Source organism: Lepidothrix coronata, unplaced genomic scaffold (genome assembly GCF_001604755.1).
Source record: "Lepidothrix coronata isolate B3197 unplaced genomic scaffold, Lepidothrix_coronata-1.0 Scaffold205, whole genome shotgun sequence".
NCBI lineage: Eukaryota > Metazoa > Chordata > Aves > Passeriformes > Pipridae > Lepidothrix > Lepidothrix coronata.
This window is the reverse complement of record NW_016690385.1, coordinates 136,233-158,573: the sequence shown is the minus strand read 5'-3', so window position 1 is coordinate 158,573 and position 22,341 is coordinate 136,233. Positions and strand designations below refer to the sequence as shown.

The following is a 22,341-nucleotide window of genomic DNA, read 5'->3' as shown; positions in this document are numbered from 1 at the left end:
TGATCTTGTGCTGTAAACGGGGAATTTCAGTCTCTATTCCAGTTGTGAGTGATTTAATCTGGTGTTAGGTCAACTCTCAGCCAGGAACCCAACTGCCATCACCTCTTTTATTTCTTTGTAATGGTAATCCTTCTCCTCACACCAGGTCCATTCCCAGCACACCTCTTGGCTGTTACCACTAAATAGGAATGGGGGCAGAGGGAGACTTTCTGTCAAGTCTGTTCATCCCCACTATTCACCTGCTGAGAAGAGGGTTGGAATGACTGGTAGGACTCTCACATAAAGTCCAAGTCACCAGGGATGAGTAGTGCATAACGCTGACCTTCATCCCAGCTGCCTCTCCCTTTCATGGAAGCTGGCTTCAGCCTGTCTTCTTCCCCTCTATCAAACCCTATGATGTATTCAAGGCCATGCCAGCAGTGAGAATTCATAAAGTAAACTCTCAATTTAGAATATATTAAATAATCAGCTACAGCGTGAAGACAGCAACATTTAATTACTCCTACATCCAAAATAGAAGTATCTGCTAAAACAGAATAATGCTGCAGGCCCTGTGGATGCAGCTCATGCTAATGATGCCGACTCCTGGGGGCTTTCCCTGCAGTTCAGCAATTCCCAGCACAAAGGACTCCTTTCCTCCAGAGCCCTATCCAGAGGCTTTTCGTGCCAGAATGTTAACAGTGGGCACCTGTGACCTTCTACATACATTTAGTGACTTAAAGTGTCACTGGGAAATTTCAAGTTATTAGACATACTGTAAAGCTTATTTTGCTGGATACTGGGACATTTCTTTTAGCACAATAAATTATCCTGAATTCACAGGAGCTTATTTTGCAGAAATAATAGGACTTTCAAAGGTCAGTGATACTGTACAGGGAAAGTAACAGAGAGGGGCAAGCACTAAATGGATTCATAAAAGGCACAGTATGCAAACAGCAGTCAATGAGGTCTTGCATGAGTATAGTTCTGCTACCACAAAATGTCTGGTAACATTAACATTACAACACCTAGTGAGACTTGATCATAATAAAATTCTTACTTAGATAGCAGTAAAATATTGATTGAATTGTATTGATTGAATTGGGTGGGTTTTTGTAAATTAACAAAAGTTTTCCAAGTATAAACTCCGCAGACCTGGGTCTGGTTTTCTGGGGGATTATTTTTCACGTTCCATCTTACAAATCGCTGACCCTTCAGTCACAGCAATAAAATCAGGGGAGCCACCCAGACAGCACAGAGCTCAAGCTGATATGAGGAGTGTTAAACTGATACCTGCCACCTAAATAAACCCAGTCTGATGCTCTGAGACTGCAGTTGCTCACAGGTGTCCACTGGGTCCGTGCCAGCCAGAGAGCGACTCCGCACCTTGCAAATCCAGTGTTCTCCATTTACATTCCTCAGCAAGGATTTGGAAGCCGAACTTAAGGAATCTGAGTTGGAAAATGCCGCTCATCAAATTTTTAGTACTTCACACAGTGTAATGCAGAGGCTTAAAAATGTTACTAAGCTTGAGAAATGTTCTCATGTAAGTAAATAACCATTTTATTATTGTGGTAAGTCACTTCCGACCTGTGTTGGTGCTGATTAATGCACTTCTTAGATGTGTGGCAGGCACCAGAGGTGTCCATTAATTAGGGCTGCTGCACAGTCTGTCGTGTCTTATTGCTTAATTAATAAACATTAGCCAAGATATTGAACTTTCCAATGAAACTAGTGTACTGATGAACAGATTGTGCTAAGAGCCTGGCTTGCTAATGCTCATGTGAGGGAAGGAAGATTTATATTCCATGCATTTGGTTTGTAGAACAGCTGTGAGTGAAGTCTCCTGGGACACCTGTTAGAGCCACTCTATAAATCAGTGCATGTTGCAGAGCTACAAGATTCAAAAAGAAAAGGAAAAAAAAAAAAGAATATTTAATGGATTGCAATTGGTATGCAAGAAAACTACTGTAGCAAGAAGAATAAAACTCCTTACACTCCTGAAAGTTTCTTGTAATAGTAAAAAAAAAAAAAAACCCTTACCCTAATATAATTCTTTCAACTTAGAGATATGAAAACACTTGGCAGGTGCTTGGAATTGGCTCTGTACCATGAGGCAGGAGCAGCTGCCTCTCCCTTCTGGTAGATTTTTCAGATGTCAGAGGACACAGGGACAATGTCCCTATGGAATCTCTTCTGTCTCAGTCTCATTAAAAAATCTGTCAGTTAACTTTTGAAAGCAAGACTCTATGTTACTGTTAATAATGAAACTATCAGGAAGATTACAGCTTTATTTTCAGGTGCCATTTTTGCCAATTTCCAATTATTTCAAAATTAAACATGCAAAAATTTTATGTAGCAGTCCATAAAATATTGTTCAAACTATTTTGGTTTTATATTGTATTTTTATATTGTTCAGACAATCATAATTAACATTAAATATTAACTCTGTGGCCAAGCTTTACAACAATGTCTAACATTAAAAAAAAATGATAAGAGATATTGAACAGGCTCCAGTGTTTAATATCATCTGTATACAAAAATATTTAAAAAATGGTCCCCTTTATAGAAACAAAAGCCTAAGCATGAAAAAGCATGGAAATAATTAGCTATGTTAACCATAAAAAATATTCCCTTTCCATTTGATACCCATCAAGTGTTTTCCACAAAACCAGAACCAGAGAGCAGTGATCAGCCTTTTTGTTGTCAGAAACCAAGCTCATGTTCCTGTTCTTCCGTGTTGAAATAGGTGGGGCACTGATTTGCCATTGTGGAAAGGGTCACACCCATTGCTAAAAGCTGCTGCTGTGTCCTCCTTGTAGATGCAGTTGTTTAGACCATCTCATGATTAATGTGGTCTTTCATCAATTTTAAATAGGCAAGGAAAAAACTCATTTCAAATGAGTGAACATGTATTATCTTTAGATTTATATAACATATAATGTTATATTACTGAGAAAAATTTAGTATTTCTTCCCTTTTAGGTACGTGGATATCTAATTCTTCTGTTCGGAAAGACAGGTGCAGAGCAGGAGCTAAAATAAATATATAAAAACACAAATAAGGAACTAAAAAAAATCTTCCTTTGAGACTTGATTACCATTGCAGTACTATACAGTTATCACATCTTTACTCTGGCTTCTTAGACTCTAAAAATAATACTTGCCTCACAAGAGATACTAATGAGGCAATATTTGGAGTTTATTTTTTAAATGTGCTGCTATCAATGAGAAATTATAATTATCCCAGAACCAGCTGGCATTTCTCTTCATACCGAAATGTTCCTTTAGAACAAGAGAGGAAACAAAATGCACTGTAACTTCATTTTCAAAGATATGTTATAATAGAGTGTGTCAGAGAAAATATGCCTGGAAAATTATAGTTGGGTTTGGGTTTTTCCTGAATAAATTATTTCAGAAAAAAACTCATCAGCCCTCTATTGTTGTTTCCAGTAAATGCAATACGTCTCATAAAAGTAGAGCAGGTTTCCTGTTGCCTTAAAAACAACATACATTTCATAAATTCATCATTTGCAACAGGCAAATGTAAAGGTTATGATATCTGCGTTTCTGGGCTGCTAAAGATTACCTCTTTAGTGAGTGTCAACTCGGCTGTATCCCTCACTGTCATGAGTACCCATGTTTTATGAGGCCACTGCTTGAGATACACTAATAATAAATGTAAAAATAAATGTGAATAAAATTTCACGTACATGGGGTTGAATTTCACCCACCCTGGGTCTACGGGAGCATATCTGTTATTGGCAGACAAGGTTTTGAGGCAAATATTTCCCTGGCAATCCGGTGGCACTTTTTCCTGTGGCAGCTATTCCAGCAAACGGATTTTGGAGAGTTGAAATAAATCCCAACAAGTAGCCAGAAAGGCAGAGGGAAGGATCAGCGTATTGACATACCATTTACTGCTTGGTGTCACCTCTGGGGTGCAAAGCCAGTCCTGCCTGCACGTTATGTGACCTGTCAACACCCACAGGTGAAGCAAATTCAGAGATCCCTACAGCAAGGAATGCTGCCTTTGGAGTAGCCCAGACTTCCCAGTGGGTCTAAAACTCAGCCTGTGCAAATCCATGTTGCAAACACTTGCTTTTCATGCATAGGTGTTTTACCAGGATACCAGAGGGCTAAACCCTACATAGGACCAAGTCACCTAATTTTATAAAAGTCAAACAGCCAGCTGTGCACAGCCACAAAAGCCTTGTTCCATTTTCTGCCATGCCATGGAGGGGAGCTAAGGTCCTAACATAGCTTCATTACTCTTATTTTATTTGCATAACGCTTGCAGCATAAGCATTAGGCATTGCTAAGCAGAGCCAACGGCATTAATTCAGAATTCAAACAGAGAACGAGGATATATTCCAGGAAAATAAGATTGAATATATTGAAGCCAGAGCTAGTGCTGTAAAACATTGATTTGCTGTAAACAGTTTAATGTACCCCCTTCCGGCTGCATTAATATGTCTGCAGCATGTACATACATCTGTGTGGAAATGATGGATGTCTCCTTACAGCAGAGTGGGTATAAATGCTGTAGGTCTGCTTCTCCTAAGTGCAGTGCCTTATTAGAAATATTTTGTACAATCATTTGTACATTAGAAAACATTTAGCGTGGGTTGGATTTTTATGTGGAAGGGTTATGAATTGGTCTTATTCCTAGCTCTGTTTTTGGTCAACTACTTAGTAGCTTCCCATTCTTTTTTTATGCAAAAAATCCTGACTATGTAATTTGTATCATCATCCCCACTGCTACCACCACTCATTGCAGAATCTAGGGACCTTTTCTCTTGGTTTTTAAATCTTACATGGAATGAATCCATGTAAGCTTTTATGAATTTTTCCATGGATCTTACCTACTTTTACTACTTCCTGTCAGGTAGGGCTGCTACTCTTCTTTTCAGACAATGTGTTTTTCTACTTTAGTGTTCAGTGTTTAGTGTTACTAAAAATGAGCCTTCCTTCAACTCTGATCAATTGCAATTTTTCATACATGTGATTTATCTGTGACATTAGACCCGTTTCTTTCCAAATCCTGACCAAACATGTTTCCTACATCTGCTGAATCTGAATACCATAAGGTATGCAATAATACCACAATTTTAGTAACTTTTGTTGAGTCATAAACACCTTGCACAACCCAGGTTTCTGAGGGAAGCTGTGTGAAATAATGTCGCTGTTAACTCAGTGTGAGGGACATTGCCTGAATTAATCAGACTTTAAGGGTCAGCAGAAACATGTCATCACCAAGTAAATTTGTCAGGTGTTTTAGTGCTTGACTGTATTGTGAAATTGCCACACACCAGCACTTTGTCAGGATGCAAATATTAGAGTATGATGGTAGCAGTGGCCACACCAGGTTAGTTTGTGGCCCTGTGACTCCCTTCAGTACAAAGTCAACCTAAAGTGGATGAAAATTATCTATTTGTTAGTTCTTTATTCTCCTCCTCCTTTTTTAGCTGTTTGAAGAGGGTGCCCAGAGAGCCTAAAAAAGTGCCTACCGTGTTTCATACGCCTACAAAATATTTTGTGTCTACTCTGGTTACGTTCCTGCCAGTCCTGATCCCCTGAGTGAGGCCCCAGCGATGCACAAAGCGAGGGTGGCTGTGCCATTAATTATTTATCATCACTGGTTTCTAATTGTCAGCTTCCCACTGTCTTTTCAGTATTTAATACCCAGTAATCACATGCACTGTATTTCTTTAGGTTATCCTGTCTATTGAAGAGGGCTACAGGCTTCCAGCTCCCATGGGCTGCCCAGCTTCTCTTCACCAACTAATGCTTCACTGCTGGCAAAAGGAGAGGAACCACCGTCCAAAATTCAGTGACATTGTCAGCTTCCTGGACAAATTGATCCGCAATCCAAGCACCCTTCACACCCTAGTGGAGGATGTACTTGTGTAAGACTCTTTTTGGTACTTTTTTATATATATATAGATATATAGATATACCACAAGTGGCTATCATTATGTGTTTTAGGTGGGAGAAAGCCACAAAGCCCTGGATTCACAAAGTTATAACTTTAAGTATCTTTTAATGTTTGCATTATTGTTAATACACCGTAAGGGGACTTTTTTTCTCAAGTCATGCAGATTATATTAGGTTTTGGGGGTTTTTATCTCTGTTTGTACACTGTCTATATCCATAATCTTTGTGAATCTCTTTGTTCCTGTTTTTTTTCTTTTTCTTTTTTGGTGTTTCTCCTATGTGTTTGCTTTCTCTTTGTAATTTTTTTTCTCTAGTCAACAGCCTGTCTCTCCACCTAACAGTGCTCAAGCAATTTCTGAACTGCCTTGGAGTAATATCCTGCAGAAAGTAGTTGTGTCATAGCTTGCTAAATCTTTATTTATCTGCAGAAGAATGGTAACAGTGACCAAATAAGAAATTGTGCTATTACTACTCCACAACAGATTTTTGATAGGGACTTGTTGGATTTAATGTCCATCCACTAGAGTTAGTGGCCTCTATGTGTATGTGCATATATATAGAGATATATATACATGACTTGCTACCTGTACCTGGGTCACTTTATTTAGCATCAGAGTAATGTATTTTTATCTCTTTTTCTTTTACAACATTACTCAAGATCTAAAAAACTTATGCCTTATTGAACTATTATTGAGTTCAACTGCTTGGAAAATCAAGGGTTTTTCCAATAATTTGAGAATGCTTGATGCAGTCAGTCTGAATGATTATTGTGTTATGGGTAAATTAGAAGGCCAGCAGTTATTCTACAGAATTATACATAGAGTAATTCAGATTGGAAGGGATCTTGGTAGGTCTTTAATTTCAGTTTGTACCTAACAGTGTTCTCCTGTCCTTCAGTTTCTCCCTCTATCATTTTGATAGTACAAATGACAATCAGTGTACTTAATGTATTTGAATATGTGTGAGTGAAACTTGGGATGTTAAGACATTAGGCTCTGCTGCTTCCTACATTGCACATAAGTCCTCTTCCATCAGTTAATGTTGGCTGGCTTTTGCTGTCTAAAATTTTATTTTAAATAAATGCTATCTTTCTCCTAAAGGCTCACATGAAGCTTTTATAAACAGCAGTGTGCCTGTTTTCTGCATTATGTTCATACAGCTTCTCTACACAAAATGCAGGAAGTCAATTGAAGTTTTGAGTCCTCCCAAGTGTGGTATACAACAGAAGAATAGAAATAAATGCCCCAAAACTGGAATCATTTTTCCCCCATCTTTCTGTTTATTGCAGATAAATATATCCCAGATATATGGAAAATATTGGGGGAAAGAACTCCAACAGAAATGTGACTAAATTAGCTCCTTCATTTTTTACTTGCTACTCTATATAATTCTATGTAAAAGCAAAGATATAACATTTTGTTCTTTTTGGTGCTTTTAGGGTGAGTTTGAGCTTTTGAATGCTGTAATCAAAGTGTTCCTGTAGCATAATGGTATCAGACTAAGGAGCCATTTGGGGGCGGGGGGGCTGTAGATAAATGTAAAAATCATCTCATGGTGTTCTAATTTTTTAAATTGCACCTCATGTTAAATTCTCTTTGTCCTCTACTTTGACTACTGCATTAACAAATTACTATAATCCTGAACACAATGATGTGTAAAGAAACATTCTGTGGGAACAAAAATAAGAGCAGTGGGAGAGGCCTTTTCCTCAGCTTGTTACTGAGCTGCAGTTCTTTAACAAAGTGTTCTGTTTAAGTAGTGTAACTTGGCAGACTGACATGATTTATAAGTTTTAGACAACAGGTTAAAGAAATCTTCAGTTTATATCTGACCTTTACAGCTCAGGCTCCTCTCTCATTCCTTCTGCCTCTCAGTAAAAACAATGTCTACCAGAGTAAATTGGGTGTCATATTTTGTACTACTTTGGTAACCTTTGCATTTTGTTTTTTACAGAATGCCAGATTCACCTGGTGAAGTTCCAGAATATCCTTTGTTTGTGTCAGTCAGTGACTGGCTGGACTCCATAAAAATGGGTCAGTATAAAAATAACTTCATGGCAGCAGGTTTCACAACTTTGGATATGGTCTCAAGAATGAATATTGAGTAAGTATGTAATCTATTATCCCTACAATGACTAATCAATCTGAATTTATTTGGATGCTGCAGTGACATAATTATTGTGAAGTATGGAGCAGGGCTTTCATTTCATTTCCTACCTCAACTAACAAAAGACAAATACAGATTTTTACCAAAACAACACAAGAGAAATATATGATGAAGAGACCCAGAACTAATAATTTCATTCTGTGACAACACCAAACATATCCAAGGCCAGGCAGTGAGTGTGTTTCTTGGGGAATAAGTTTTGATCTAGACCACTGAAGTCAATGGCAAAAATAATTTCTTACTTTGTTATGGTTGTCATCAAGTCGACATCAGTCCTCATGAGGAAGTTGTTCCACACCTTGAGGCCCTTTTTCAACCATGTCTGATACCACTCAATTGTTTCTTTAATGAAAACCCTGCACCCACCATATAAGTGTTTGGGCAAACTATGGATTAATATGGTAGCATGCTGATAGGAACTATTTTACTTTCTATTCCCTTCCCATTAATTCCTAATCTTTTATTTGATGCTGGGACACTCTGTATTAATAATGGGGTCAGTTAAGATTCACCAGTTGTCCATGGGAGGTAAGGACTGGTTTTCTCCTGTGTGTGTCACTTCACATTCACCTACAGTGAATTTCATCTGCTGCTTTATGGCACAGTCATCGTCTTCTAAGATCCTTCTAAAACTCTTCACAGGCAGTCCTTTCCCTTCCTACCCTGAACAATTCAGTCTCACCAGATGACTTTTCTACCTCTGTGCTCACCTGTTTTTCCAGACCATTTACTAATTTGTTGAACAATAATGTTCAACATTATCCCAGCATAGGTGCCTGCAGATTTCTATCAATAACAGCATTGTAATACCTGACAATTTACTCCTAACTTCCTGTCTTTAAACCTGTAATTTAGTCACACAAAGGCTACCTTATGCTACATATTTTGCTACACCTTGGGTTACATAATAATTGCCCCTTATTTTCATTATAAAGCTTTTATGAGGAATCTTCTATAAAGCTTTTGGAAAGCCAAGTGAGGTGTATCAAATGAATCACCTTCATCCATACATATGCTTCACTGGAAACAGGTAATTTTCTAAAACAGAACTTTTCTTTGCAAATGCCATGGTGAGTCAGGTAGATCATTTATCCAAGCATCCAATAATACCCTGCTTTACTGTAGTTTCTGTTATGCCCTGTCATTGCAGACTCATAGGTCTGCGGCTCCACAGATCTTCCCTGGAAACACTTTGTCTGGCACCACACTCCATGTCTCAGGCACCAAGAAATTTTTAAGCATGTGGAACACAGCTGATAAACTCCTGCTCTCACATCCCTGTTAGTGATTCCACTATTTCATCCTGTTCCACTGTTCCATCATTTAGAACTCTTGGCTAAATATAGTCTCGTTTTGGAGGTGGGTTTTTGCCTGTTTTTCAGTTTGTCCTATAACCTCCCCTCAACTTCAGACAGATACTTCACAAGTCCCCCAGAAAGGATTTGGCAGAGGAGTCACTTCAATTTTTTCTGCAGTGAATGCCAACACAAATAAATGGTTTAGTCTTCCAACAGTGGCCAGTCTTTCAGAGCTCTTTTATACTCAAATCATCACTAGATTCTACAAACTTTCTGGCAGGTTTCTGGTACCCAGTGAGTCTGCAAAAATATTTATTATGATTTTTATTTTTGGTATTACTTCATTTGTTGGGGGTTTTTTCTGTTTGTTCCTGAAGTTCTCTTTTAGCCTGCCTTACTGTGCTTTTACAGATAATCTAAGGTTATCATCCTTTATTTCTTTAGCTACTACTTCAATCTTTTGAAAGATCCCTTCTTTCTTCAAATAACCTCCATTACCCAAGACCTGCTGACTTCTTTCTGTGCTTTATCAGGCCTTCCTTGATAAGTGCTAAGCATTGGTCTTGCATTTCTAATACTACTCTCCACCACAAAGCTTTATTCTTTTAGCTGACTACTTTTAGCTTCTCAGATTCTCAGTATCTTTGCCCAGCCCCTGCTGACCTCAAGTGTTGTGTATCATCCTCCGCGTGGACATTAAGCCTAAGTACATAATAGTTGCCAGTTATCCACTGGGCCTTCATCTGGAGGATACAGAGGCAGGTATCTTGAACTGAAAATCCGAAGCTCATAAAGGTCATGCCTCACCCCATGAGCTCCTTTAGCAGCTGTATCCTCAAACATTTAGGATATCTAAACAAGCACTGTCTATGTATGTCACAGTGTGGGATTTGCACAATTGACAAGGCATATATGAAGTTTCCTGCCCTCGTCACCTCTGTGGTCTTTTCTCAGCATCTTGCAGCTGGGGATGTTTACAGAACAACTAAACTAGTGGATTGTGGTGAACTCTGAGGGTTCTTGACTTCATTCCTGCCAAAGCTCTGTGGGTGAGCTCCCTGCTCTGGGTCACAGGTCTAGATGAGATGAAGGGAAACTGGGAGGGAAATCTGGATCAGGCTGGAAGATTCACTGCTGGTTTGACTTTAGACCATCTCTCACTACCATTCCCCAAATCATCAGAAGCACAACCTCTGTCTGTTATTTCTGTCTCAGGACTGCAGTAGTGAGTGTATCAGCCCCAATGTTTTGCAAATATGAGTAGGAAACATTTGCTACTACAACATTACTAAAAATGTGAAGCGTTTTAGAACCCACCTCCCAGGTTGTTCCTCAAGACTTGGAAAAATTACTTGACGGTTACTATCACAAAAGCCCCAGTGTTCTAACTGCATATTTTTTATTAGATTCTTTTTCTTAAATGACTGTCTTTAAAAAATTGAAGTTGGCAGGTCAAGAAAACTTGAACATTTACAGCTTCCCAGTCAGGAAGGTAAAAAAAGTTCATCATAAATTTATATTCTTTTGTGTACAACAGGCTTTACTATACTTGCATCCAAGATGAAACTTTCTATCTTGCAGTGACATTAGAAGAATTGGAGTTGTACTCATTGGACACCAGAGACGAATAGTCAGCAGTTTACAGACTTTGCGGTTACACATGATGCACATACAGGAGAAAGGATTTCATGTATGAAAGTACTAGAACCAACTGTGTTTTGTGCCTCAGCATTTCTAAAATGGAAAAATATTCTCATTCTTTCCTTCTGCTCTTCCCAACTTCGAGGACTGCAGTCTCCTGTTCAGACTTTACAAGTACTTCAATGATAATGCTTCCAAACCGGAGTTTTTAATCACACTGCACAGCTCCTCCACCAGTTATCTGCCGATAAAATCCTGGCCTACTGCAAGACTCTTGCTACACATTGATGAATAACTCAGCATGGATGTGTAACTTTGTATAACAGTATTTGGGAAACTTTCATGAACTTACTTGAAAGTAGTAATCTATTTGGCCTGGTGTGGCTTCTTTATCGATGTATTTAGAGTTTGCTGGTAGATCAAAAAAGTATTTGACTTCTTTCATGTTCTGTGACCATGTAACTTCCAATACCAAATGTGCAATCAAAAAGAAGTTTAACATAAATATTTATTTTATCTCTTAATTAAATCCAAATGTATGGGTCCTATCATATTACTTTATAATAGTTTGAAAGCTGGTGAGATGGTGCCTCAAAATATTACTATTGTTTGAAGAAATGATTGATGATTTTATGTAGCGAGTTTTCATTGTGTGAATAATTGGAAGGATAATGAGAGTAATCTGTTTGAAATCTTAAGGAAGGTCCTTGATTTTTAATTACTTCAGCACTCGACACTTTTTATGCTTTAAATTTTTATGATTAGGTTGGAAAACTTGTTCATCCCTGGGATTCCTCACCATCCTTCATTGGTTTTTTTTTTAATGTAATACTCAGCATTTGCTTCTACTACATGGCAAATATTCACCAGAAAACTGATTGTAACATTTCCATGACCACATGTAAAACACGGTTGTCAGCTGTATTGTGGCCACTCAGACTTTAGAAAGCTTTCTGTTCCAGAAATGCAGGTCTCTGCTGATTGGACTTGGGCATAATTCCCAGCAGCAGTAGCAGACCTTAGAGGGCCAGCCATCAGTGGGGTGATGTGGTTATTCCCATGGGAGCAGGCCAGCCGTGTCCTCCTCCAGCTGAGGGCAGCGGTACAACCACCCACTGATGCTGGAAGTTACACGCTGCAGGATTCAGTTATCTTGTACATGGGCAGGAAAGGAGATGTAGGACAGCAGTGTGGCAACATGTTGCCTTGACTCTGCTTCTGACTGCTTTTAGAAGTGAAAAAGCAGATTCTGCTGAAATGGAGCTCTGGTCACTACAGGCTGGATCTTCATTTAGTACAAATATCTAAAGGACATCCATGATAATTACCTTTAGAACCCTTCAATAGCCATATTTACATGCAAGAAAACGTCTGCAAAGGCCTGACATAATATTTGTACCTCTCTTAAGACTTACAGCTTTCATGTTTTATTCAGACAACTCACATGGACGTGCTGGGCTACACTTCCAAATTTTTGCATGGGATATGCACTACTGGGAACAAGGGAGCGACCGCATGTCTGTGTGCTGTGAAACCACACACAGATCTACAATGCATGTCACATGTAACCTGGCTGCAGATGCTTTTTGTTGACTTATACGTGGTTTGGAGGATATTTTTGAGTTATGTGGCATTCCAGTATACTCGAGCCTTACAACTCTTCTGTTGAAACGTGCATCTTGGGTAATTAGTATAGTATGTGTGTATATCAAAATTATCTGACTACTTTATGTAATCATAACAATATTTACCGCTTAATTTGCAGCTTGTAAATGTATTTCCTAGCTCTTGGAAAAGGCTGCCATTGCGTATCAGTGGCAAAGAACAAAAATCAGAAAGTAACTCAAGAAAGATAATGCTTCCAACCAGATCACAGAGTAAGACACGCTAGGCCTGATTCGGTGTTGTCACTTTATTTTGGAATAACTGCATTAATTTAGAAGAGATAACAACAGTGCACTATGTAAACTTTCCTTTCTTTCCTTTAAAAAAAAACTAAAAGGCAGATTTAACTGAGGAGCAAGTTTCATAAAGATCAAGATTCTCTGGGGTGTTCCACAATGCCAATTGGATGAGTTTGTTTAAAGCAGAGCAGCTCCAGTCCTGTTCTAGCTACAAAGGTAATTTTGCCAGCATGAGCAGGAGCAAGTTTCACAAAGATCAAGATTCACTAGGGTGTTCCACAAGGCCAATTGGATGAACTTGTTTAAAGCAGGGCTTGTTTAAACAAGCTCCAGTCCTGTTCTAGCTACAAAGGTAATTTTGCCAGCATGAGCAGTCCCCCTTAACTCAGTAGGACTGCACAAGCATGTGTGTTTTGCAGGATCACAGGCCTTTAGTTGGGGGAAAAAAGTATCTGTCCTTTCCTGTGACTGTCGCTTGAAATATTCCACCCCGATTCCACATCTGAATAATTTTTTGGTAAAGGTTCTCTTATGGAAAGAAAATCATACTTACCTGAAGCCCAGAGTAATTTGAAAGCTGATTTTCCTTTGTCATTTAATTATCCATTTTGCTTGCCATTGCTTCCATGGGCCAACAATGGGACGTGTGGAAGAAGCCTCTCCCACAATTAAATACATTACTGATGAGGTACGAGTCTGCTATTTGTTAATGGGGTTTCAAAACCATCCATAACTGATCCAAACCATGTATGTGCACTTTCAGATTGTCTTTTGAAAGATTTTTCATTCCTGGTAGTGAGGGTTGGCAGAATGACATTGTTACATGCACACAACCTGGATATATTTCATGAAAATATATTTCTAAATTTATCACACTACTGAAAATATATTTTCAATAGAAAAAAAATATAACAATATTAAAACATTTATTAATCAGATATATTTTTTATATAACCAGTGTTTGGGTAACCAGAAAGGAAGGAACAAGGGATTCTTTGAGTGAGGACATTTATTAATAACATTGTAAATCCAGGATTTTGTGAGTTTATACAGTTTGTTTTTCTGTTGTTGTTGTGGTGCAGTATGACACTTCTATAATAGTTATCTTGATCAAATTTATATTTTCCTCATTTTGGAAACATTTTATTTGCTCTTGTGCTGAGTCCAAGTCTACTCTTGGTTTGGGGTTTCTTTCCTATTTTATCATTTAAAAACAAACAAAAACATAACAGGTGTTATTTTTCAAATGTGAGCTTAATTCTGTGCAGGCCACAAATGTATATGTGAAATTAGACTAGCTTTCTTTGTTACAGTGGATACCTTCTTCAGGTGAAAATTAGCTCTAATTATCCTGCATATTGCAGTATGCAGTTGGAGTTTAAATTTCACAAATTTAAGCAAATTTAGTAGGCTGTTTCTGAGAATCTGGCCCACATTACTGAGCGCTTCATGACTAAAAGCAGTCACTGAAAGTTCACAAAATAAAGCGTGTGTGATATGCAAGCAACAACAAAAAAAAAGGCATTAAATTGTGGGCATCATAAAGACATTATTCTAAGTTATTTATAAAGTAATATTCATGTGTAGATTTTTCTCACAGCTCTGATTTCATTGATCTAGAATAAAATCATCTATGGGCACTATTACCACCCAGTGATACTTGTGTATCACTTAAGCCTCCAAGACAGCTTAAGTGAGGGCCTTGACTGCTGAGCAGGACCAGGGCAGTGTCTCTTGGCTGGTACGTGTATCCCACCCCTTTCCATTGTGTGGCCAATCCCAGTGCTTCCAAAGCTGACTGACAACCAACCTGGACATGCAGCCAAGTGGGGTGGTCATCTAACCTAGAAACCATATCAGTCATCCTTACTACCCCCACTTGTCAGTCAGAGACCTGAGACCTGCTGGGAGGAATCCTTCTGACCTAATTTTGGAGGTCTGCATTTGAGCTGGTCACCCGAGGCTCCCTTTTAATCAGCGAAGTGGGCTCCTGTAAGATGTGAGTCATCTGAAAATTCTATCTATCTATCTATCTATCTATCTTCTATCTATCTATCTATAAATAAAACTATTTACTTCTGGGTTAGATGAATTGTGCTAAAGAAGCACCTGTTTCTCTGCATTCAGTGATAGCTCATATCCAGCCATCTGTGCTCAGTCAGATGAATCTCATGCCATAATTGTATCCAGTCCTTATGCTGAACCTGTGAAAAAGAGAGGATCTTGTTCATAATGCTGACGTTAAAATTGAAAAAATCATAGCAGAAGGTTTAGTAGATTTTAGTCATGAGGTGTTTCCACACTGGAATTACTGAGAAGCAATAGGATGCCATGAGGTGAAAGGAAGAGAATTGGGTGACGTAACTTAAATTTTTTTTTTAAACAAAATTATCCTTTTTGTTTCCCAGGAACATAAATTCAGTGTCTGTCCAATAAAAGCTTAGACACCTGCTATGCTTTAGGACATCAGCCAGGACTTTTCAGCATAAGGCAATCCTTTAATTTCAATCAGTGCACTCAACAACTAATTCAAATAAAGTAATTGCTCTGGACAAACATTCTTCTCCAGAATTGTGCTAGGTGTTAGTTGGATTATTCTGGCACAGAACTCACAGACTGCAGTACTTTGATTTTCACATGATTTAAGACTATCTATTTGCCATTTTTTTACATAATGAGCCTAACATGGGCTTCAATAATTTCTTTTTCAGTTCAGATTCCTACAGGATCCAAAGGTGGGTCATAAGTAACATACAGATGCCCTTTATCCAGGTGTAGTTGAGATTTACCATGTGCAGTAGCTGGGACTGTGAAGGTGCCCCCTGAGACTCTACTAATCTCAGCAATTTCCATGTCAGAATGACCCCATGGGACTGGATCAGCACAGACAACTCACTTCTAATCCAGTCCAACATATCTTCAGTTATGGTCATAATAAAAAGTCTGTCTTCCATTGCATCTTCTAGGGACAGTACTACAAATAGAGATACTTATGGCATTTGCACATGGTTGAAGAGCACTGTATTCTGTTAAATAGTTTCCTTCCAGAATACCCTTGTTTACCAGTTGTAATTGATCTTTCTTGAAAAAATGGCAAGGATAATTTTTTCTTTTTTTATAATAGTACTCTCTTTTTTTTTTTTTTGAGAATGAGGGAAAGACATATTGGGCTGGGCTAACTCTTAGTAGGACAATGATCTTGAAATCTTCTGGAGAGACAAATGAATCAGTACTGAAAAAGGAAAAAAGAATCCCTAAAGCCTACAATAAAGTAAAAAGGGAAGAACTGTCCATGTCATGCCAAGGAGCTCTAACAAAACCACAAAAGAGTTGTATAAGAGAGTTGCAGGTACTCACAGCTCACACACATCTCCTACCATCAAATACTGTATTTAGTGGTGCACACTGCTCATCCATGAGTGCTATGGTTGTATATAGTTCCTCAGATTATGAACCTGGATAAGGCAAGCAAATTAGGGTTATAAAACTTTTGTCTATATGTACATAAAGAACTGTAAATATAATGTGTATCATCATGTCTGAGGTTTTTCAAACCTACAAATTAATTACCTATTACCAATAACAATAATGGGTTTGATCTGCTCCACTGGCTTTTGAAATGTTTAATGGCATGCACTGTATGTATGTTGCTCTTCCCAAAATTCCTTGGCTTATTATCTAGAAAGGGGCAGCCTCTCTTTTCCTTCACTGGCAGAAAAAAAACATTTTCAAACTGGCTTACAGAAAGCTGATTACCCTTCTACTGCCACCTCACCCAACCCCTTCCTACTGGTTCCCTTCCAGAGAACAACTAATTACTGTAGAAATCAGTGATCACATAGGGGAGGCATTATTATTATAATAATTATTATTATAATAAGATGTAGTCCATGCTATAAAAAGTTTGGGCTCCTCTGCTGAAGTCACCAAAGATGTTTAAGCAGTATATAAATTATTTTCTTTTAAGTAGCCATTTTTAGACACTTTGGAGGTTAAAATGAGGGAAACTTTACAGGGAGTATGAGTAAGGATACGCCAGCATATAGTAGAAAAAGATGTACTGCATTTTAGAAAGGAAAACTAACAAAAATGATGAAAAACATAAGGTTGAAAAATGGATGAGTTAAAATATATTTCCATATTTTATATGTGAAATAATGTAATGTCAGTTCAGTGAAATCTATTTGTGTCTATGTTTCTTTAAATATGCCACATGAATATCTCGTACCTTTATTTCCTGAAAGAGATTTCCCAAGTACCTCTCTCTTCCACAAAAGTTTAGCATATTATCTGACTTTTCATACCTGTGTAATTAAACTGGAATAAAAAATGCAAGTTCTGACACTGAAGACACAGGGGAAAAAATATATTAAAAAGATCAGTCTCAAAGTAATTTGAGGTTTTCACACGTGTTCTCTCTTCCCATCCAAAATTTTGACCTATATCAAACTATCTGAGCTCTTTGAATAGTAGTTGATTGCACACATATATCAGTAATAATCTAAGTGCTGTGCCATGCTCAGAAACTCCTGAATCTGTAAACACTTATGTGTTTCTGCAGCTTATTTCATATAAGAAGGATGATTTGAAATGGGACCATATACATGAGCAGGACTTGCAAATCAAAATTCCTACAAAATATTTTTAAAGCAGCATGAGATAACATATTTTGTCATTCTTTCAAACTTCAGTACCATATATAGTTTCCTTGAGGAGTCCAGTATATTCACTGACCCCATCACAAAATCTCCTGCACGTATTCTTGATATATGAGTAGATATTGTTAAAATTTGAGAACAAACCATAATATTATACTAGTACCTCTTCATTACTGAAAATTCAATGAAGAACTGTTAAGCAGCAGCATGTATGTTGAGCATGGTAGGCAAGCCAAACCCCTGGGACTTAAAACTCACAAATCAAAGAGAAATCTAGCTCTCTGTGACGACTGGGGCCTTGACTGTGTAGAATTGACCTTGTATCTGGAATCTGAAAAATAAGATTTTGGACAAATCTGCTTTGGAATCTAAATATTCATTTCTGGTTGTGGATGATGAAAAAGTTCCCGCTGAAACAGTCTGGGGAGTATTTTCACAATATCATCACTGCATAACGCTCTGAGTGATAGGAAAAAAATCTACTTGCTGATTTTCCAGGATCCAGTCCACAACAAAAAAAAAAAACAGGTACAGTTGTCATTATTTAGATTAGAACATCCAGCAGACACAGTTCTGTAACCCATGAGTACTTGTCCTTATTGTTGCATACTGACTTTTTTGAGAGGAACCTAAATAAACAGTGAAGAATAGAACTATCCAGTTAAGAATGGTTTACAAACTGAGTTTCAGGCCGAGCTTGACTTGAAAATGATTAAGAAGCAAAAAGGAAAAGCATAATAGGATTCTTTTTTTCTTTAGGAAGTTGAATGCTCTGAGCTGTAAAACTTACCATCACAGTCTCTATGTACAGTAGATTAGCTGAAAAAGACAAAGGGCAGCCAGTGTTCCAAATCTGTAGATTATTTCAGTTACTAAATGTCAAACTCACAAGTTCCATTTTTGTCTTGGGAAGGTTCTGCTCTAAAACACCCTGTATTTCCAAATCCTGCTGAGTGATTTTAATAACCTTTTTGATAGGGTAATTCCTGGGACAGTGATCTAACTGTGAGGAATTAAATGTTTCTGTGTCAACAGGCAATATCCACGGGAGTTTGCTACTGACTTCCGTGGCAGTGGGGTGAAGCCCTATGTCATACATAGTGTGTAAGCTTCAACTCTCCAAACAGACTCTCCTTCACCCCACTACTGTCAAGGCTGATTTGCTGTTGGTGAACCAGCTCTTATTAGGACATGTGCTGTCTTGTCACTCAAATGGATTGCCAGTTTCAATGGATTGCCAGTTTCAATGGATTGCTAGTTTCAATTTCTCTGTTGAAGTGTTTTAGGTTCTTCAGGGCATGACCCAAAGTCAGTTATATCCATAAGAAGATGTCAATAGACTGAAACAGGTTTTGAATCAAAGGTTTTTACAGATTTGTGTGGAATGGATGACCTCATTTAATGGGGGAGAAGAGAGTGAACTGAGCCTAAAAGACAAGGCCACTACCTCAGGGACGTGATCAAATAGGCCATGGTTGCCTTCAACATGGGAAAAATAAACTGCAAGATGCAAAAGGTGGTTGCTTCACTGTTGTTTTACCTGGAATGGTCAACTCTGACTTTGGAATAAGTAATTAAAATTATCTCCACATCTAATAGAGTATCTAACATGAATGGTTTAGGTTTGTAGGGTTTTTTCCCCCAGACAATTCCCAAGACTTCTGGATTTAAATTCAGGATTAAATAACCACCCCCACCAAATAAACAGAAGCTAGAAAACAAATAGGATTTGTCTATCTTTCTTCTTTCCTAATCTTAAACCATTATGCAATATGATCTCCCTCTCACAATGGAAGTCCTATCTGAGCATTTGCCTCTTTGAACAAGCTGCCTCATACTTCTAGTGCATTGCAGTCTAAGTTTTGAGATTTTCCAGTTAATGAAAGGCACAGTAGCAAATAAAATAACTAATGCCCTCTTAGTTATATCCCGTTGTTTGGATTCTTTCATTAATTCTCTTTCTCAAGAAAACCATCCTACTCCAAGATTCCCAGCAAGTAAACCTGTAGGCATTTTAAAGCTTATGGCCATGATATCCTATCTGCCTGTCCCCAAGAAACAGTTAATTTGAATTGGCAGTGTAGCATTTTTATCAGCATTTCTTCCGCAGCAATTTCATCTCCCAACTTTTCTAAGTAATGTAGAGAGGTTTATTTCATATTAAAAGTGGGAAAAGGTGTTTCTTTGTTAACTCTGGTGAAGGGACTGGATTCAGAGTATGTTGCTCTCACCTAGAGCCTTCCATCTGGCTTCTGTTAAGGCCAATGTCAAAATTCTCTGCTGGTATCAGTTACATCATGCACAGCAGTGTGTGACTGAAAACCCAGAGAGTCACAAAAAGGGCTTGTTCTTTGGTGCAGTATAACTCCTATTGACTTCAGTAACTTCTCTGCACTTCTCAGGATTGCACCTGTAGTTTAGCAAGGAAAAAAAATAAATCTTTAAAGGATCATGTGAAACCCTATTTACTGAAAGGCAATAGTTTATTTTGTAGAAAAGCAGCATTCAATGATCAAGTTAGAATTAACTGTTTTCATTTTGTCATCACTTTTTTTAGAAAAAACAGACCACTTTGACCCATAGAAAAAAAAATACAAAAAAAATATTTTACTACCTTCCAAAAATGAGCTTTGACTTACTCTTGGAAGATAACGTGGTTGGTATGCTTTCTCAGGATAGCCTCTATCTATTTCTGTGTGTTGGTTTTAAACGTATCTGAATTAAAAGGGGTTTTAATCTCTGTCTCTTCTGTGAAATTAGATTGTACACAACTAAATATGACTGCTTTTCATAGTTTGCTGTTCTAGCATAGCCATAAAATGTATCAATGTATGTGTAAATATGAATAAATATTTGATGACAGACACTTTAGATTATATATTTAAGCAGCCATGTCAAAACTTTACAGGTAGATGGCTTCAAAAGCAATGGTATAATCATAATACTCGCAAACTATTTTACAAACAAACCGTGGCCTCAGCACTGATCTCATATCCTTACCAGTAGTCTGAAACTCACCTTTTCTTTAAAGACCCCTTGTTTTGCCACTGCTTCTTTTCCTCTTACTGAGGCTTGTTTGAATAATGACAGCTCCCTGTGGCTCAGTCTTCACCACTCATCTCACAGCCAAGCAGCCTTGGTACTGCAGTACCGGGGGTTCTGCACCTCTGAGCTGCATCTCCACCAGTTCTGAACTCGTGTAGCCTTGCACAGCACAGACAGGATCTGCTCGTTCTGGGAGACTGAACATTTCACAGCCGGTGTCGTTGGTTTCCCCCTGGGACTGCCTCCCGCCTCACAATTACTTTCCTTCTCTTATATATCTCCCATACACGTTCCCACTGCATTTTCTTTCTGCCTTTTTGCCTGTTTATAACAGTACTGTAGGAATATCTGTGAAATAAAAAGCTCACTGTACCGATTTGCAGTCCCAAGGGGAATTTACATTAGAAGTGAAGTTGTTATTATTTACTGAAAAGTTGGTGTTATCTTCTTTTTTTTTAATTATTATTCTATTCCTACAATAATATGATGTTCCATGTAAATTTTCATGTGCTGGCATGCCTACAAGTTAATAGTGTAATAGAATGCTCAGCTCTCAACATTAGAGTGTTTTTAAGGTGAATTGCATTACATATACCATCTCTTTACAGCAAGAATATGGGGTTTGGCAAAACTACCTGCTGAGCAACATAATGAGATTTTTGTACAAAGTACAAGTTATTGATTATTATTGTATTTTATTTTTCTATGATTTCCTAAGAGGCATTATCAGGTCTTACAGATGGGGTAAGCCTGTTTATTAAGATATTTATTAGCAAATAAAAGTTACAGTACTGGTGGTTATTTTTGAGTTAATGGTGTTTGTTTTGCCTTAAGTTAGTAATATAATGATACACAGTGAAGCCTGTCATACATGATCATGCAAAAAACAACCCAGCTGCTTAAATAGGGTGGTGTACTAATAAAGATGGACCAGCAATATGTTCTAACACTTGAGATGCTTCAGGGTGATGGTGGTTTTTTTCAGCTAAGGAATGCTTAATCATAGAGGCAGGCCTCTTCTGTGCTTACCACTGAACATTTATGCCCTGATAAGCGTCTTGTCGAAATACACATACGGCTCACAGACATCAGGACAAGACTGTACACATTAAAAGTTCCAAAAACCAGCGCTCTCTCCTTGGGAAACACTGTGAATGAATTTTAAATGGGTTTTAATTTGCTATTAAGATTCTGCAGTACTGGTTCACCCTCCTTATGGTGATTCACAGAGCCATGCAACTCCTTCTCTAGTGGTTTTCAAAGCTTTCACTGACAGAAGCGGCTTTAAAACTGATGGTATTATGTAAATAATGCCAGGGCAATACACAGCAATTCACAAAGATGTGAATGCCATATACAATAACCAGACCCTACATCAAAAACTTCAAAGTTATAATTACCCTTTCATTGCAAATCATCCCAAGCATGCCATGCAAAACTGAACAGCAGTACGTGTGGATTAATAGGAAATGAATGTCAGATGCCCACAGTCCATTAAGTCCTGCATATTTTACATGGGAAGAGCTTTCTCACTAAGGACTGTCAGGTTTAACATAGTGTATATAATGGAGAATGAATATTTTATTTTAGATATGGTTACAGAAATGCCTTTACCATTCTGTGTTCTCCATTGATTTCAGAATTACTTCTTAGGTATGGACTGATTTCAAAAGAGAGGATACCCTCCTCTACCACACAGATACCCCACAACCTG

General features: G+C 38.0%; 1 protein-coding gene across 5 annotated transcripts in view; it reads left to right on the top strand.

Annotated features, from left to right (window-relative positions):
• The window catches only part of EPHA6 (EPH receptor A6), a 449,435-nt gene extending 428,007 nt beyond the window's left edge, over nt 1-21,428 (top strand). For all 5 annotated transcript variants that reach the window (XM_017832764.1, XM_017832762.1, XM_017832763.1 and 2 more), the window contains 3 exons: nt 5,694-5,887; nt 7,869-8,018; nt 10,961-21,428. In XM_017832764.1, the coding sequence (XP_017688253.1) occupies nt 5,694-5,887; nt 7,869-8,018; nt 10,961-11,075 (459 nt within the window). In that variant the 3' untranslated portion in view covers nt 11,076-21,428. The remainder of the gene's footprint in view (nt 1-5,693; nt 5,888-7,868; nt 8,019-10,960) is intronic.
• The last annotated feature ends 913 nt before the right edge of the window (nt 21,429-22,341 follow it).